Here is an 18288-nt window from a genome sequence, read left to right as displayed (position 1 = left end):
TTTATTCTATATTATATGTTACATATGTTGTACTGATGCAGTAAGGAGGGATTTTTGATATTCATGGACTGACATATTTGGTAGCTCATTAGCTGTGTGATCCATTGCAGCTACCAAGAATGGGAAGTGTATTCCTCTAAAGATTAATTTAAACATTACAAAGAAGATTAGATGATCTACTATCTGCACTGGCTCCATGCATGAGACTCCAGTATGCATAATTTCTCTAAGAAGATCTGTACATTTATTTTACTCACTTAAGTTGTCAGTCAGCAGGAGTCAATTTCAACAATGAGCCATGAAAAGTTTAGTAAGGATCCGGCTCGGATTCTGCTCCAGACGTCATCAGCACCCATCAGGAGGACGCACTTGGCTATTGCCAGTGGCGCAATGGTAAATTTTATAGTGCCGGAGCCCTGCCAAAACTTGTCAGACATGACGTCACCATCGAGGGAGAAATCTCGTATTCAAAACCTCATTTCCATTCTGTGAGTCCATTTTAAATAAAGGAAATATATGCAGCACTAATTACTCGAGACTACTTGCATCAGTAATAAACTGACTATGCACATTTAAACAACAGAAAACACACAACACAGCTTCTGTTAAATGAAGCAGCAAGGAAAATCCAAAAAACAAAGAAAGACCAACAAGGTACCAGATGTATACAATAGTTTTAGTCTCCTTCAGCTTTTGTGTATTTAAGATGCTAGAAGAGTATATTCAGATTCAGAAGTTCAGATTGTAGAACCACTTATTAAATTCACTGCATAACATTAAAAGAACTGTAATGATATCTTAAAAGTATACACTGAAACTATTGAAAATGATAGGCTGCTCACCGAAAAATGAAGCATCACAACATTTTCCACAGTGGGTCCGGTACGTCATTTACAGTAGGTGTAGCCACTCTTGTCCTTGTGTGTTCAGCTGAGCGGTGACTTCGCAATCAACTAGCAATGTAACTTGTGTTTAAAAGCCAGTGGATTCGAAGGCGCCTCATTTTCAGCTGAGGCCGTTGGATTCGAAGGCATCTGCGTCTCGTTTCCAGTTGAATTTAATCCAGAATTGCTGGTGGTAGTGTCTTTGTTGTCTGCTGTTCCAGGACATTTCTTCTTGAAAAAGGTAGTAATAGTTTTTGTTTAGCAGCAACTACTGTTTTTTTTTTTCTCTCCACCCACCACGATTCAACCGGCTCTATCAAAACCTTGACACAAACTGAAGGGTCACGCATTTGACCTGTTGCGTCCAGGGTGCGTTCAAAAGTGAATTTGAGGAACGTATTTTTGTGTTCTCTGACACAAAAATTTTATGCGTAAATTGAAGAACATTCTGGAAACTCAAGCAAAATCGTCCGACACCCTTAACTTTACAGCCACAGTAGCAGTGTCGTTTTTACTACAGTAAAACCATATCAATGATACCAATCACAGATTTGTTTTGTTTGTGTTGGTTTTGCCTTTTTTTTGTTTTGCTTTTTGTCACTCCAATTTTCAGATTATAGCATTGGCTATAATGTGAATCAAAGTGAAAATTATGGAAAACTGTTGTTCCTGTTAGTGAGAGGCAAGCACATTTTTAAAGCCTTGTTTATGACACCTTTAATTGCTAGAGTGATGTGTTGTGTTTTGGATGCTGTGTCTCCTCCCAAACATTTTAAAACTCCACTGCTATGTGGAGTGCGTCACTGCAGAAAGGGTATGACAATGGCCCATTTCTCACGGGCTCTTTAGTTGACTGCTGTGATGTCACTCCACAGGATGACAGTTCCTCCTCCCCTCCTGTTGGCCTGTTGAGAGCCAGGACCAGCATGACATTCTCCCAGTGTAATCTGGTGCTCTTGTTAGGGAAGCAAAAATGTTAGGGTCTGGGAATCAAGGTGCAAAGGTGCAAAATAATTCAAATAGAAGTATATAATGTCTGCTAAGATAGTTTTCATAAAAAATCATTCAGAACCATCTATAATATTAAGTAAAAAATAAAAAAAAAACATTGAGCATTACAGCCCTTGCAATTTCATATTGGGTCTGTGATCATGCTTATAACTTGCTTGAATCTTATGATTGATAGTACCCTCATGGCCCTTTGACATCATAGCGTCATATTAACCTGTTGCCCCCCCAAGGTAATAAAGCCATTACCAACTTCTATTTATTTACACTATTCCAGTTATCCTTGCTGCCCCAGATTCTCCCTATAGCTGATTTTTGTATTAGGGGAATTCCTATAAAGAAAAAATAACTATTTGATTTGTGGCATAGATCTATCTAAACCCACCGAAAGCGCCATCCAGCAAAATTTATGATTGATTGAGGTTATTTTTATTATCCACAGATATTTTAAATGATGAGACATTAAATTGTCAGTTTGACTGTAGTAAAACATTGACTTTTGTCTAGTTATTGAAATTTATTTTTCCCAAAATGACAATATTTAAGTAGAAACCAGGCAGCCTGCCAGCCCCGCGTGTCATACTTTACAGGTTGCAAACACAGCACATATTTTAAAATGTTTTAAAGGTTCACTGTACACATAGATCTTTTGGAATCATTCAGTAATAAATAGGGTTAATCAGAATTTCCAATCAACTATTTCAGGAGTATCAATACATACTTATTAAGAGAAGGCACTGTTTGATAGCTATATGTTTGAAGGCGCGGTATGATAATGAACTCCACCAGCAGACTAAGCTGAGTAATATACAACACTATCTGTCAGCTCCACAAGTAGAGCCTGACTCGTTTAGCGCTGCAGACAGTATGTGCGTCCCTGAACCTAGGGGGTTCGATCCTCAGCTGCTGCCTCTATATTATGTGTGAGAGCTTCACCTGTAAAGGCATGAACCCGTGGTATACAGGGTAGATCTCTATTGACTCGTAGACTGCTGAAGAAGAGTTTGAACTGCAAACCCTTTACAGCTCTATTTAAATGCATCCACCCCTGCCTCCCTAGGTTCAACCAGACGCAGATATGGTTTGTAGCAGCTATTAAAAGGTTAACTAGATAATATTAAGAAACAGTATTAGGTGGCGGTTCAGACTTGTCTTTCATTGCAGGGGCAGCTGGGACATGGAGAAAACACAACGTTTCTGTCTAAACCTCAGCTCCTCTGCTCTGAACTTCTTAAAGGAGCCATCTGCCAGATCGAGGCTGGAGACTGCTACAGCGCTGCGCTCACAAGTAAGCTACAGTTTAGAAATCTGCTTGAGTTTTGTAAAGCAGTCTGCATTAGATATCTGCCAGATTGATGCTGGGGATTGCTACAGCGCTGCGCTCACAGGTAAGCTATAGCATATAAATCTGCTTGAGTTTTGTAAAGCAGTCTGCATTAAATAACTGCCAGATTGATGTTGGGGATTGATACAGCGCTGCGCTCACAGGTAAGCTATAGCTTATAAATCTGCTTGAGTTTTGTAAAGCAGTCTGCATTAAATAACTGCCAGATTGATGCTGGGGATTGATACAGCGCTGCGCTCACAGGTAAGCTATAGTTTTGAAATCTGCTTGAGCTTTGTAAAGCAGTCTGCATTAAATAACTGCCAGATTGATGCTGGGGATTGATACAGCGCTGCGCTCACAGGTAAGCTATAGTTTTGAAATCTGCTTGAGCTTTGTAAAGCAGCCTGCATTAAATCCCAAGCTTGGTACACTCATTGGATTTTGACCAAAAACACATCAAAAACTTCATGTAAGAAAGAGTTAATGTTTTATATATTTAAACATGTATTTATTGGAAAAGCATGATGTGCTGCTGCCGCTTGGTTACCTAAGCGTCATATAAACTAAACCCCAAACTGGTCTGACCCCCTTTGGATTTAACTTCTAGAAGATTTGTCAAGTCTTTTTTTTTTCTTTTGCATGAGTCTGGGGGATATCTTTCTCCAGTCTTCACAGTAGATCAATTTTAGTTACTCGGTACATTGTCTTTTTTACCAACTTCTTCTACTCGATCCAGCAATACAAATTTAAGACATTTAATCAAAATCAATATGTATTGCATGCTGCTTAGAGGAATAACATTGCAATTAACAGAGGTGGTCAAGGCTTGTGGGCACTATTGTGTAGTGTAATATATACTTCATATAATTACAAAACATTCTGATTTCAGATTTAAGGCACAATATATGGCATACTGTATATCGCTGGCATTTCACTCTGGGCCTATTGGTTTCCCCACATGGGCTTTCTTTATGAATGAGCTTTTCTAAGCTACCGCAGCAGCGATTATGTCTTCAGGTGATCTATAAATTGTTATTATTTAAACAAGCTTTGTATGGATTGCGTATCAAGCGGATTTAGTAGATGATTGATTTGACCTTTCATAGCTGGCCATTCTGAAGAGAAAACATGATCTTTACCCTTTTTTGGGGAATTCAACAATCAATCTTTGAAAAAGAATAATGAGAGAGCTCAGCTCTGTGTTCTTTCTGACGCATCATTTGTAACTCAATACCTACACTGTGGTTCATTGTATAATCCCTGCTTTCTTTTTATGGTACACTTTTGTACCATGTAAAATATCTTTACATACATAGGTAAATGTGGTTTCCTTTTTCTAACGGAGTGTTTTACAGTAGTATATTAAAGCAACAGAATATTTAGAACTTTCTATTGATATAGTGTGTGTGATTACTGCTTCAAAACCAAAAGGGACATGGTGTTGAAAAGCACTATTCCAGTGTTTAAATGTTTTAATGAATTATAAAAAAAAAACTTGTAATAGTGTCATTAGCATGCAGTATCTGAAAAGGTAAAAAAAAAAAAAAAAGTGTATAAAAGGACTGGGTAATGAACGTTTGGTGAAGATTAGTTTAAAATCAAGGCTGCTGTTGTGTTAACAGTGTAGAGTGGAACAGACAGGTTGACCAAAGGCATTGATCAGCACATAAAGGTCCTTATTTCTTGATTGAGGACCCTAAAACTGTCCAAATATATCAATGGATGTCTTATCCAAGGTAGCTTTTTTGTTCTGGTTAAAATATTTTCAGTTTAGCAAAAGCAATAGGCAAAGGTCAATGGGACATCTTTCTAGTCAATTAAAATTGTTATCTCTCGAAACTTTCTGTTTCCACTTAGAAACTATATAAACAATCCCACTTTTAAACCAAATGCTGGTATATGGATTTCTAAACCAGTTTAGAGTGACTAAAGGTACTGGAAAGTATGCTGGCATCTAAGCTTGTGGCCTTTGCTTAATAAGCCATTTCAAACTCACTCAGAGGATTTATGGAGGCAGTAAGTGTCAGGCTGCTGTCTGCCCATTCGATCCTCATTGTTTTAGCAACTCAGTGCTGTTTTTGTTGGGTGCAATAAACCACTGTGAGGGTGGTTATAAAATCCCAGTCTATTTGAATTCCAGACAAATAGACTGGGATTTAATAATAATAATAATAATAATAATAATAATAATAATAAATAATAATAATAATAATAATAATAACACATTAAAACACATTATTAACCTAATGTAGGAGATGACTTGCTTTCCAACTATGGTTTCTTGTCTGTCTCTATGTGGCTTATGAAAATAAAACAATATTAGTCTAATTGTAGTTATATGAGGGATCAGACAACAATTGAACAATAAAAAAATCAGTTTGTTGCAGATCATCTCTTTTTGGCATAAACAGTGTTTAGAGCTGTTTAAGAAATAATGTGCATGTAAAAATTACTTATTTCCTCCAGAGTCCTGTTTTAAAATGTACTGTAAACCAGATTAAAGGCTCTTATAGGAAGCAGCTATACATTGATTTGACCCAAATTTGAATAGATAGGTCTTACTAAAATGTATTTGATATCTTGATGGAGTAAAGCCTGGTTTTCACAGGCTTGGAGTTAAAGCAAAGCAGACTCTAAATAAGAAAACTCTGTTCTGAATTAACTCGTTTGATGACAGTCTCTGTGAAATGGTTCTTATTAGGGTCAGTGCATCTTTTTAATTAAAAGGAAATGATCAATATACTAATGTGCCCTAGCAACTTAATCTAGTTTAAATTGCAAATAAAGTAATGCTATATTGTAGCTTTCCTGTTCTGGCTACTGAGATGTTGCACCTGACTTATACCTGTGTTATTCTTGAGAGAAAAGAGTTCAGTTGTTTTTAAATCAGACAGTGCAAACAGAAGCTCAGGTAATATGACCTCCGGTCCGGGAGTTCAAAACATAATGGTAAGCAATGCTAAAAGAACGCCTTGGCATTATGAGATGTTGCCATATACTGTGGCTACAATTCCACTGGAACAATACACTGATGTGCACCATTCCGATTACAGTTAAACGCTAGCATTGGTGAGTAACAGCTTGTTTACTAAGATGTGGCCTAGTTAGATAAAATGTTCAAATAACACACAGCGACTTACTCCTTTTTTTGTAAATATATTGATTAACTAATACAGTAGTAATATCATATTAATGGAATAATAAATGATTTATCTCCAATTTTAGTGTAAAAATAAGTGATTTATGCCAATTTTGTACGATTGAATTAATTATTGTAGTGATTTTTTTTCTTGTCTTTCTTTAATTTATATTTTTCATGTAAAAAAGTTATGTTTTTAAAAGTTGAAATTCAGATCACATATTGTATCCAGAAATACTTTCAATACAAAGCTTAAAAAACAGACCGCTTATACAAGAGTCAAGGGACTTGGGTTCTATTCCCAGTGATGCCTAATGTGAGTCTCTGAAAAATGCTTTGGGATGTCTAGTTGATGTACAAAACCTTTCAATGGAGCACTGAATTTTATTCAGATTTCAGCAAAAATATATTCTGCTTGATCTGAGATTAAACATATCACTTAATTCATTTAATTCTTGTGTTTGCTCCCTGGGTTTTGAAGACTATCATTTGATAGCAGTCCCCTGTTGCTGTTTACAGCCCTCTAAAATGAAGACAGTTTGTGAAGCTATACCTTCTAGGTGGAACACTTTGTCTTGCTGAGAAATCTCTTGACTGCTCTAAATTCACCACGTCGCTTAAGCAGATCCATTTTGTCATATATTGTAAAGGTGTAGTTTTGCTCATCAAATTTAAGATAAACTGCAGCAGACACTTACATCTGTTTTAATGCATCGCTCTCTCTGATTAAAAAGAGAGAAGTGTGGCGTAAAAAAAAAACATCTATTTCAAATAAGCTTTGCAGTCCAATACAGGTTGTTTATTTCAAGGTTTGTTACATCATTTTTTTATTTTTTTTTTCACAAATATGCAAACTTGTCACATGAGAAAATGCTTGGGCAATGGTCAACGGGTGCACAAAGAATACATTTTTTGGTAAAAAAAAAATGCATAGGACTGCAATGCAATGATATGTAATTGCTTTGTGAATATGCTTATTTTTTTCTCAGATGAAATTATCTCGAGATGAAAAGGGTATCGATTATCATTTCTTGATCGCCATGGTTTTAATTTGCAAACCTCAATTAAACATTCATCGATCAATTACTCATGCTTGTGCCTGGCTTTTAGCCTCACATAGGTAGGTACTCAGTACTAGACTCAAGCTCTTCTGGTTGTATTTGTTTAGTGATGATGTATTACAATATGCATCTGATTGTTGGTCATTATCAACTATCCGACAGTGAGTAATGCCCAACATGTGATAAGAATGTTGTGTTGAGGTAATATTCCCTAGCCATAAAAACTTGCTGTAAAGTTGTGCAAAGTTACCTACAATACACGTTTTCCTGCAAAAGCAGACTTAAAAAAAAGAAAGTATTTCTTTTTAGAGATCTACAGCAGAGCGGAGCCTCGGACCTTTCTTCATCGCAACAAAGCAAAGCTAAGAGATACCATCTGTTCACAACTGTCCTTGCAGGCTATCCTGGTCAGCTGTCACATTGTTGGCACATTGGAAATTCAAGATTGATTCATAGCTGGTCATTATAGCTGCAGCAGTACAGACGGGCAAAAATGGTATAGAGGAATGGCATTAACACAGTAAATAAAAGACTCAATAAAATACACCAATAACAAAACAAAAAATGCTGCATGTGTGCTTTTTTATTTTTTAAATATGGTTACATCCAAAGTTGTCAATGAATGAATGATAGGATTAAAATGATTTAAGTATTATACATACAGTGCTGTATGTTACCCATTCTATTATGATAAAGAGTTATTGAGAGAAAAGGTTCTTTAAATCAAACGCTTTGCGAGTTTGTTTTCAGTAATGTATCCCAGTTGTGTTTCCCGCTGGCTAAATGGACCAATTATTTAGGCTGTGATTCTGTTTGTTTATTTTCTGCACAGCTAATGGAGAGTTGTTTATGTGGGGGAGAAACTGCCATGTAATTGATGGAAACCAACCAGCGTCCCATAAATTCTGGAGCCCGCAGAAGGCTGATGTCAGTAACCAGGCTGTGTGTGATGTCAGCTGTGGGTCGTGGCACACCATGATCCTCACAGGAATTCCTAAAGGTACTAGATTCACATTTATGCTTTTCTAAATGGGTTTCTCTTGTGTTGCATAAATACATTTCATGTTACAATATTATTATTACTGGGAATATTTTGGTTTTTCTTTTGTTTTTTGGTAATCCTGGTTATTCAAATCTTTTAAACACATTGTGACTGATTTTCAAAGCCAGGCCATAGAGTAAACGAATCATTGAAATAATAAACACAGCAGGTAAGTAAGTTAGATTGCAGCTAGACTATTGGAGTGAGATTGAACTGCAACACAGAAAGTGATTAGGTACAAGAAAGCACAAAATATATACTGAACTAAAAAATACAAGTAGAGAACTTTCAACAGAAGAAAAGGGGGACTGGTGATGCTACTGTAAAGCATTGTGTGATAGTATGAATTTACAGTATTGAGCTGTTTCTGTTTTTAATTTAACTACCAGGGAAAATATATACTTTTTTTTTTCAGGGATTTGTAAGCAATACAAGGGTGAACCATTCCATAAACTAACCAACTTAATAACAGATGCTTGCAGAGCGGGACTACTACATATCAGTCTACTCTACGCACCTCAATTCAGGCATAATCATTCTCATTTCTGACGCACGACTCCAGTTCTTCCTGAACACTTCTATCTGCCCACAGAGAAACTAGAGCCTGCACTTCCTCAGCATCCCAAGGCTGTACTTTTCTCCCATCACACTCGCTGCCCGCCATGTTGTTTGTTGTTTGTCTTTCTGGAGTTTACTGACTGATGCAACGTAATGACGATAATCCTTAATCCCGCCCCTGGCCCGGCTTGGCTCCTAGCAGATTCAGATGTCTTCACGGTTTTCGCTGGGTTCAACAAATAGCCAGTGGAGAACCATCCATATCCATTCCATACCAAGCCCTCACGGGTCGGATGTGCCAGTGGAGGAGGGGCATAAGAGACCCTAAGCTTAAACCAGACCTTCACATCAACTTGAATTCTAAACCTTAATTCTAAGCCTACCCAAATCCCTAGTGGTTGACATAGATCATACCTAACCCTAACCAAGGCATTTAGCAGCTGCCTGTTGGGATGATCTCTAGAGCCTCTTTTTTTTAGACTGCTCATTAATGCTACACAAAAACCTTAACAGTTCACATGAAACAAAAGATTATAATGAAGTGATTGAGAAAGTTACTGGCACACAAGCAGATTTGTTTTAATGATTAAAGATGCTTACATTGTTATGTGTTCATAACTTTAAAAAAAAAAAAAAAAAAACATTTTACATGATATATATAATTACTGTGTATTTCCATGTACACTTAACCTGTAAGTCTTTTTGCACAATATATATCAGAAAGGGGATAGGTTAGTATTAGGGTTAGGTGTACTTACACATAACTACAATGTTATTGTGCAATTACAATGTATTAATGTGTAATTTTTTTTTGCATCACATAACCCTGTATTTACTAAGTAACTGCTATTTAAATACACAATACTTAGAGACACCTAATGTAAAGTGTTACCAAAAACACTTCTACAGTTTTGCTTTCTAACATTCTGAATAAAAAACAGACTTTTCTTTTTTAAAGCACAGCTGTTTATAATCGAGTTGGATTGTCCAAACGTCATGCATGGCCACCCCACACACATTCCTGTCTTTTTCAGGATTATTAATAAAGACAGATCATCCACAATGTAAACCTTTAAGGTTTGATCTCTTTCAGAAAGAGCTGCCAACAAAAATGGTACAAGGGTCCAGGAAGCCATTGAGAAAGAATAACTAAATAGCTGTTTCCGCAGTCCAACATTATTGTTATAATAACGTGTCAGGGTTTTTTTTTTTTTTTTTAATATAGGATAACATTAACCTCAGCATTAAGCTTTGAAATCTAAAAAGAACATGAGGTTGAATCAAAGTTATTGGATAATATATATTAAAAAAAGCAGTATTCTTTTTTTTTTTTTTTTAGTATTTATTAAGTTCCACGGCCACAATAAATGAGCCAATAGGTTGGTTTTACACTGCATGGGCTCGCAGGCAACAGAAATGCAAAAGGATTTACTTGGTTGGCAAATGGAGGTTTTATTAATGTGTGTGTGTGTGTGTGTCTGTGTGTGTGTGTGTGTGTGTGTGTGTGTGAGTGTGAGGGACAGTTAGAGAGAGTCAGCATGTTTGTTTAAATTAGTGTGGGAAAGGTGAGCCTTCCCAGCACTGTGATTAAATCCTTTCAGCCGTGGGTACTAAGTGTGAGGTGTACTCAGCTGTCAATCTCTCAGTTAGCCGCTTTGCAGGTTGTGAGAGGAAACACGCGCTGCCTCGGATCACTGTGCGGGGAGCTTTCTCCTCAAGAAGCATGTGTTTGTAAATAAGAATGGATGGAAAATCGAACCCAGGCTTCTCTGTTTATCAAACAGCAGCTCCTTCACTCAGCCGGGAAACAGGCTGCAAATTAGTGACAGCTGAGAGCCCCACTGCTGCCGTGAGCTGGGAGAGCTGCAGTTCATTTTTATTACCTGAGCCAGAAAGAGACGCTGCTTAATGTTGCACAATCTTCTTTCTCTGCCCAGTGGATGGCAGCTATTTAGGTGACAGAGGCCACTATTACCTATAAGAAACAGCTTCACAGTACCGGTATCACTTTAAACCTACAGCTTTAATGAGCCCTTTACTGCCCAGTGTCCAATATACTTGACATTAAGAAAATAGCCATGTAATAGGTATGGGCACACACCCAGGGCAGTAAAGGGTTAACTACATCATGAGTGTGTTGAGAAACCCCCAATTCCATTCAGAAGTGATGGAATATCTACGATTGACTTGGCACAGCACAACGAACCACAGCCCAGAGCATGTTGACTTTCTAGATGACTATTGAAAATGGATCTGCGTGAATATGCACAGTATGTGTGTGCAGCTGTTGTCCTGATGCTGTTTAGAGCCCAACAGACCTGTTGCCTTTGAAATTGTTTAGTCTTTCAACCAGTTTCACATTTAACACTCAATTGTAATTTGAAATGAATCAGGTTTCGTTTGTTGATTTGCCTTGTATTGATTTAGTAGTGCTTTATGAATTTTTTCGTACATTTTAAAATTCAAAACCTTTGCTGCTTTTTACCTTGGGAGTATTTTGGGTTTTTTACATCAGCTGTGACTTCCAAATTGAAATGCGTTTTGTTGTTGTTTTACGGTAGATTTACAGCAGTTGTTTCTCTTCATATTGGAGGGATTTCAAATGCTGTTGTACTACGAGAATAGATCATGGTACAGTGAAACAAAGAGTCCATAACGACAGCAGGCTGACTCTGTTGAAGTTACAGTCAGAGTAGAATCATCACACAACTTTCTTACTCAAAGCTATTACCTTAAAAAAGAAAATACCAAAACACAGTTATAACAAATGGGCTCATCTCCTCAGCTGTTATCTCCTCATGCACTCGACGTACCCTGTAATTATGTAATAACATCATGACAGATACATTGAATCTTTTTTTAACAGAATGTCATCACAGTTCTGATCACACCCACCTTTCTTCCTGTCTATATGATGTTAAGTAAAAGAGATGAAGTTGTTTGTCGATACTCACATGCATTGATCTGATCCAGGAAGACACCTGAGACTTGCACTTACTGTTGCAGCCTCACGTACTTTGCATTACTGAAAATTTAATATTAAACACAGTAGCATGTTTTTGTACTGTATATATGTATGTGTTAACTGCTGCTACCAAAGCCCTTTCACTGTGCACGGCACAAACTGTCTGAAGACAACACCTCCACCAGTTTCTGCATACAAAATCTCCCCTCAGCCATTGCTGTCGGTAAAACAGAGGAAACAGCAACATGTTGAAGGGGGCTTTTTTTGCACAGACCCTTATAAATGTTTCCAGTTCAACAGTTGTCTGTGAAAACAGTTTATGTGGTGGGCAGTAAAATGCCTGTGGTAACTGCCCCTCTGTTAATTAATGATCCAAGACATAACAAAACAATTGTAATCCCATATCAAAAGAGAATATGTTTTTAATATATTTTTTATACATGGCGTATAGGAGTCATTCATTTAAAATATATCCTCTAACTTATGTGTGGTAAACCTGTATTTTAAATCCATGATCCATTATCCATTACAACTTGAAATTATATTTTTCAGATATGCATACATATATATATATATATATATATATATATATATATATATATATATATATATATATATATATATATATATATATATATATATATATATGTTTTTAACTCTCTCTCTCTCTCTATATATATATATTTTTTTCTATTTGGGAATTGTGATTAGTAACCAGAACATTGATTGAAAGCTACAAAGCATTACCTTATAAATAGCCACTTTTGTTATGTTACATTGTTTACTTGGAAACTAACTGGTCTCAGAAAGAATACTGGAAGTTTCAGACTAGTCCGGAGAGTGTCATGGAAGGGAGTGCTGTAAGGCTGAGGGTTAAGGAGTGCAAATAGTAAAAAGGCGAGCACTCCAGCACTTCTTGGTAACTCTTTAAAGTACTCTGCAGCTGCTGATCTATGTTTGTGCTGGCATTGCAGAGAGGAGCCCTGGGAATAAGGAATCGGATTTCAGAGAAACTGGAGCTAGCTTCAAAGACGACAGCAACTATCCCCAACTGATAGTACTTCTACCAGAAGAAAATAGCAGCAGAGTAAGAAGCACACTCCAGCACTATCGTCTCTTACCAGAGCACACTCCTTTTGAGAACGATGCTGGGAAATATAGGGCCTTGTTTCAAAGCATGCTTCTTTTGATCATTTCATCTCCCCCTCCCTTCATTTCATTTAATTGTTTGTTTGCATTCCTGTCATTTTTTAGGACATAAAAAACATTATTTCAGTATATGGTTATATCTTTATTCTATTATTAAACAGTAAATTATTTAAAATAAATCCTGCCCTACTTTACTGATGTTAATTAAGCTGTTGACAAGCAAGCATGCTAAATAATTTACATTGAAAATTCCACTTAATTGGTGTAAGATTTCTAAATGGGGTCAAATGATGAGGAGCAGTTTTGCATGTGTTTCTGTTCCCCCTACTTTGAATATTACAGCTTGTAATGCTTCTGTTTACCCTTATTGGTGGCTTTTGAAGTCCCAGCCAGCCATCCATGGTGAGTGCCACAGCCTAATGATATAGTAAACCCACATTGTCATCCACCTGCTTCAGAAAATCATTACTTGGCCAGTGTGTTACTGTTAAAGAACACTTGCTGGGCTGGTATTGTATTTAAACCCCTGAGACAGTAATTCATGTAGGTCTTAGAACTTAAGGCTACATGAGCATGTTTGATGTATCGGTGTGTTGCTGTATATGATACATTTTCATTTTTTGTCCTATGGGTTTTAAGTGTAGCTTTCAAAAAATCACTTGTCAATCAGTTAGTTTTGGACATTAATGACGATTAAACATCCTTCAAATAATGGATTTTGGTGGCTGTGAATGGAGATGGGTTTTGACAGCTTTGTGATGTAAAGAAACTCCAAACATTTCTAAAGACGAGTGTATTTGGTTACAGTCACGTTCCAGAGGGAAGAGTTAACGTTCATTCCAAATAAATATCAGCGCCTCACGGAGGTGAAGTTACCTGTCCTCACGGCCATGTCATGAGCCAGAGCCTGAGTTGGGATTTGAACCCAGGATCCCCAGGCTATAACCACGAAATACACTCTCAAATGCAATATCCTTGCAATGGCCAAAATGCTGGGAATTGCTACCTCTAATGTTTCATAGCAGCAAACCCCTGTTTCCTTTCATTTATTAGGAAACCATTAACAACTTCTGGGGTTTTCTTTCCAAAGCTGTAAATGTGTCTGCCGTAAAAGGGGTTAGAACAGAATTTTATAATATCAAGATGCTTTCTTAGAAACAAAGGAATATACAGAACCAGCCATGCACGTTGAGGGTGTGCAGACATCCTTGGAAGCCGACCTTGTCTGTCCTTACATTCCAGACACTGTCAACTACCAGACAGTAATGTCCTGGATCAGGGCTCTATTGCTTAATGTATGGTGACCTTTTGTCTGCATGCATGCATTTACATTGTGGGCCTATATTCTGTATTATAAATACACCACCACTGGAAAGGATTTATCAAAATCCCAGTTCATCTTAAATATCAATATACTGGAATGTGGTGCCATTCCTTGCTTAGGAAATATGCCATATTTCTAACGTTAACTAAATAACACTTGATATATGTGTTAGTAGTTCATGAGTACAGTTCAGCTTCCTTTTTTAGGATTTATATAATAACTTCTTATGAAGTGTGGGGGGTGTCTCTTACTACAATTTGATCAGCCAGTTTCGCTTTGTGGTGCTTTCACCTAAACTGCACAGGATGAAATCTCTTACCACAGTAAGAGACACCCTTTAAAGTATTAACTTGTATAAAAAAAATACTATGCATCAAGAAGAATGCAGAATGTTGCATTTTGTATCCTTGCTTTCAGACATTAGCTGGTGAATAAGCATTGACGTTAAATGTTTGTCTACTCTTTGGCTGGTTGATGTTAAAGGCCCCTTTCACAGTTAGACTTGTTGAAGAGATCAGAGCAAGGTACAGAGCAGGAAATAAAGCGTGAAAAACACCCAAGAATGTTAATGCTTGTAGCATTCAACTCTGTACATGATCCTGCTATTTCAGAAGCACTCCGGTGATCTCCAGGCCCCTCCGAACCAAGCAGACATTTTGATACATTCCCATTCCTCTCAACCTTCCAGCCAGCCTAAGAACTCTCCATTTGATGGCATGGATCAAACAAACCTTAACAAAAAGAATCATTCAGATGGTACAACAGTTCAAGATGCAAGTGCTCTGTCTGCGAAGGAAAAACAAGGAAATAGCTGCTCATCAATCAAACTACAAGAGGAGAATGGCAGAGTCCTTATTCCGAGGGGAAAACGGTTCAGAAATAAGCAAGCCTTCAGCTGTCTACACTCACCTTTGATTCCAGATTGCTTGTGCAGCGGAGATGCAGATTACCCCAGCACATTGCCTGAGATGAGGAGAAAGCCCAAATGCAGATCTAGACCCCAAACTGCTGGTAGCCCTGTAAGTACAATCAGTCTTCATCAGCAGAGTTAGGGAGAGTGGTCTTTTACTGCACATTGTGAACTTGAGTGCAATCTAATGAAAGTGTACAGTAAGTGATTAAATTATGTGTGCCATTTTCTTATATATGTATTTCATGTCCAGCAATAAAAATTAGGAGAAAGATGCACTAATATATCTCATTTATATAATCGCTATATAGAATATTGTATAGGGTGTTGTTCCATACAAGCGGCTACCATGAGCTAGCTTACTGACCATTCTGGAGAAATTAACTTGTATCCAAGACAGCATCCAAAAATATATTTTTTGTAATATATAGGTGAAAAAGAATAAACAGTCTAGCTAATTATTATTGTGAAGTCATTTCCATCTGATACAAGTTAACTGATACAAGCCATCTGATGCAAACTATCGGCTACAATCTGATATAAAGATATTGCGATCGGGTTGATATGGCTGCATCCAAGTCAGGTTGTACTATATTTTGCATATATTATATATTCCCTAAGCGTACGCACTCTTCCTGAATATTTGTGACATTGCACGAGACAGACAGGACTGTACTTGGTATAGCCAGTCCAGCCAGGGCTTTCTCCATCCACCGCCACCCCACCCCCCACAGTGTTCTTTGTTTGTCTGTTTATCTTTGCTCAACATCTCTGCATGTGAAGAGACCTCCCCCATACAAACATGGATGCTGATGCAGATTTAATAAAAAGTAATAAAACGAAGAATTATCTTAAAGCACAAGATTTGTGTCAGCTAGCTGGACGGCATTGTTTCACACTTTTTTGGTCCAATGATTATATGGGGGGAGGGGTGGTGTATGGGGAATTTGAAGACATTGAAGACTTCAGAGTTTGTTTACATTCCCCACAGGCAGTTATAGCTACAAGGACACAACCCCCTTCCCTCCCCCACCCCCTTTAAAGTTGTTGGACACTGTCAATCTGTGAGCCAAGCAGGCACATTCCTACAGCTCCCTTCAGCCACAGGAGGTTGTGAATAATAACATCTACAAGCTTTGGCATGTTACACTGCTAAAGTTTAATATGTATAATGTTTAATTTGTGGTTCCCCAGAGTATAAACTTTACAAAAGTATATTTAGACCTCTACTATGTAATTCATGGTCATCTATTCAACCACTTTTCATCTATTCAACTGCAAGAGCTTCAGGCATACCCATACAGTAAACTTATTTTGACCAGCTCCATATGCAGAACATCATTAAGACCACTCTCGTTAGTCCCTTTCAAATTGGAAACAGTGAGACCAGCTCTCTATTAAGACCAGTTTAATCAATTTCTTTTTTTGTCATAATAGATGGATTTCAATGTATTACATCCACATTAATATGTACCTGTGTGCTAAAGTAAATGGACCTTATTTTCCTCTGTGGGCAAATTGCACATGTCTTACATGGATTGCAATCAGCTCACAGTGAAAAATACAGACCCATGTCTCCTGCTTATAAAACAGAAATGTTTATTTGTGTGTGTTTCAGTGGGCCAGCAGCAGACAGCCTGGGAACGGGGACAGTTCCTCCAGCACAAACTTAAGTAAAGCGAGTCACCAGAGTGGAAGAATCCCTGGCAGGGAGCCCGGTTGTGCACTGCATCCAAGAGTGAGACCTGAAGGGCAGGAGTCAGGGCCTTGCCACGGGAGCAGGCCCAGAACGGCTCATCTTCACCTTTCACCTTTGGTTTCCCACTCTGCCGCCTCCTCCTCCCTCATTGTAACCCTAAACCCTTCAGAGAGGCTCACTGGCAGGCCTGTTTACCAACAAGCAATTTACTCCTCGGGAACAGCTTGGAAGGACATATCCAGGTCACCTGACCCTGTGTTGTCACAGAAGCGTCCAGCCTCAGAAACCATCCAACAGTCAAGCCAAAAATAGTGACCTTTGACACTGGTGGATTTAAGCATTTTTACTTGGTATTAAACTTGCTTTCAGGCTTAAAGCTGTTGAAGTGAAATAAGAGAAAGGAAGAATTTTATTGTTGAATTATTTACAGCCCAGTTTTACTGAAACATGGCTTTATGTGTGGAAATGTATAATGAACATGGGTAGACAGAAGTAAAGGAGTGGTCATGCTCTGGCTGTTTGGACAAACATTGATAATAATCAATTCAAGCATCTATTTTATCTGCTTGTAACTGAACCGAATAATTAGCAGCAGTGTTAGATTGGTTGCAACAGCACCATTTAAACACGTTTTAAAACTGCATCAGGTGTCTCCTTGATGTTGTAACAGGGAAGAGAAGCATGATTTGAAAAGAAGCTTATTTTTTATCTGATCTTACGCATAACTGTGTATCTGGATAAATCACAAACACCTCATATGACGTGAAAGTGCATTTTTTACATCCATATACTCCCTGTTGGTCTGTTAAATGACCATGAAAGTATTTCATTTCTGATAATTGTGTGTTTTTTGCAGAAATTGTCATTTTAAGAAATAGTTTTTTTTTTTTTTCTTTAAATAAATGGAATGATTGAGTGGAACATAGAACAGAGCCTTCAGAATTAGTTTTCTCCAAAATGCATGTCTTAATAGATAACTTGTACACCCTATACTACAGTACATACTGTATATAGACTACTCATACAGTTTAAAGGGATGTTTGTATAGTCTATGTTTACCTGAATGATCCATTTTGAAAGTAAAATAATAATAATAATAATAATAATAATAATAATAATAATAATAATAAAAGGCTGCAAACATTGTAATAAAAAAAAAACCTTGTATTATTTATTTTAGAAGTAGGTCAGTATATAGTAACTATATAATATAATAACAAGC

General features: G+C 37.4%; 1 protein-coding gene across 1 annotated transcript; it reads left to right on the top strand.

Moving 5' to 3' along the window:
* Window positions 1-291: 291 nt before the first annotated feature.
* On the top strand, window positions 292-18119 carry LOC121327361. The gene is made up of 6 exons (XM_041271339.1): window positions 292-393; window positions 3057-3180; window positions 8252-8419; window positions 12959-13071; window positions 15069-15476; window positions 16986-18119. Exons 1-6 carry the CDS (start codon window positions 292-294, stop codon window positions 17376-17378), a joined length of 1308 nt encoding a protein of 435 aa, XP_041127273.1. The 3' UTR covers window positions 17379-18119.
* Window positions 18120-18288: the final 169 nt, after the last annotated feature.

Source organism: Polyodon spathula, chromosome 2 (genome assembly GCF_017654505.1).
Source record: "Polyodon spathula isolate WHYD16114869_AA chromosome 2, ASM1765450v1, whole genome shotgun sequence".
NCBI classification, from domain to species: domain Eukaryota; kingdom Metazoa; phylum Chordata; class Actinopteri; order Acipenseriformes; family Polyodontidae; genus Polyodon; species Polyodon spathula.
The sequence above is the reverse complement of the archived record's forward strand: the minus strand, read 5'-3'. Positions and strand labels throughout refer to the sequence as shown.

What these genes read in the sequence shown, in the direction of transcription:
- LOC121327361 (XM_041271339.1), top strand. Translation starts at nt 292, where the DNA reads ATGAGCCATGAAAAGTTTAGTAAGGATCCGGCTCGGATTCTGCTCCAG. An exon ending in CTATTGCCAGTGGCGCAATG is followed by an intron (nt 394 to 3,056) that starts GTAAATTTTATA and finishes CTTTCATTGCAG; the next exon opens with GGGCAGCTGGGACATGGAGA. An exon ending in CCCAAACTGCTGGTAGCCCT is followed by an intron (nt 15,477 to 16,985) that starts GTAAGTACAATC and finishes TGTGTGTTTCAG; the next exon opens with TGGGCCAGCAGCAGACAGCC.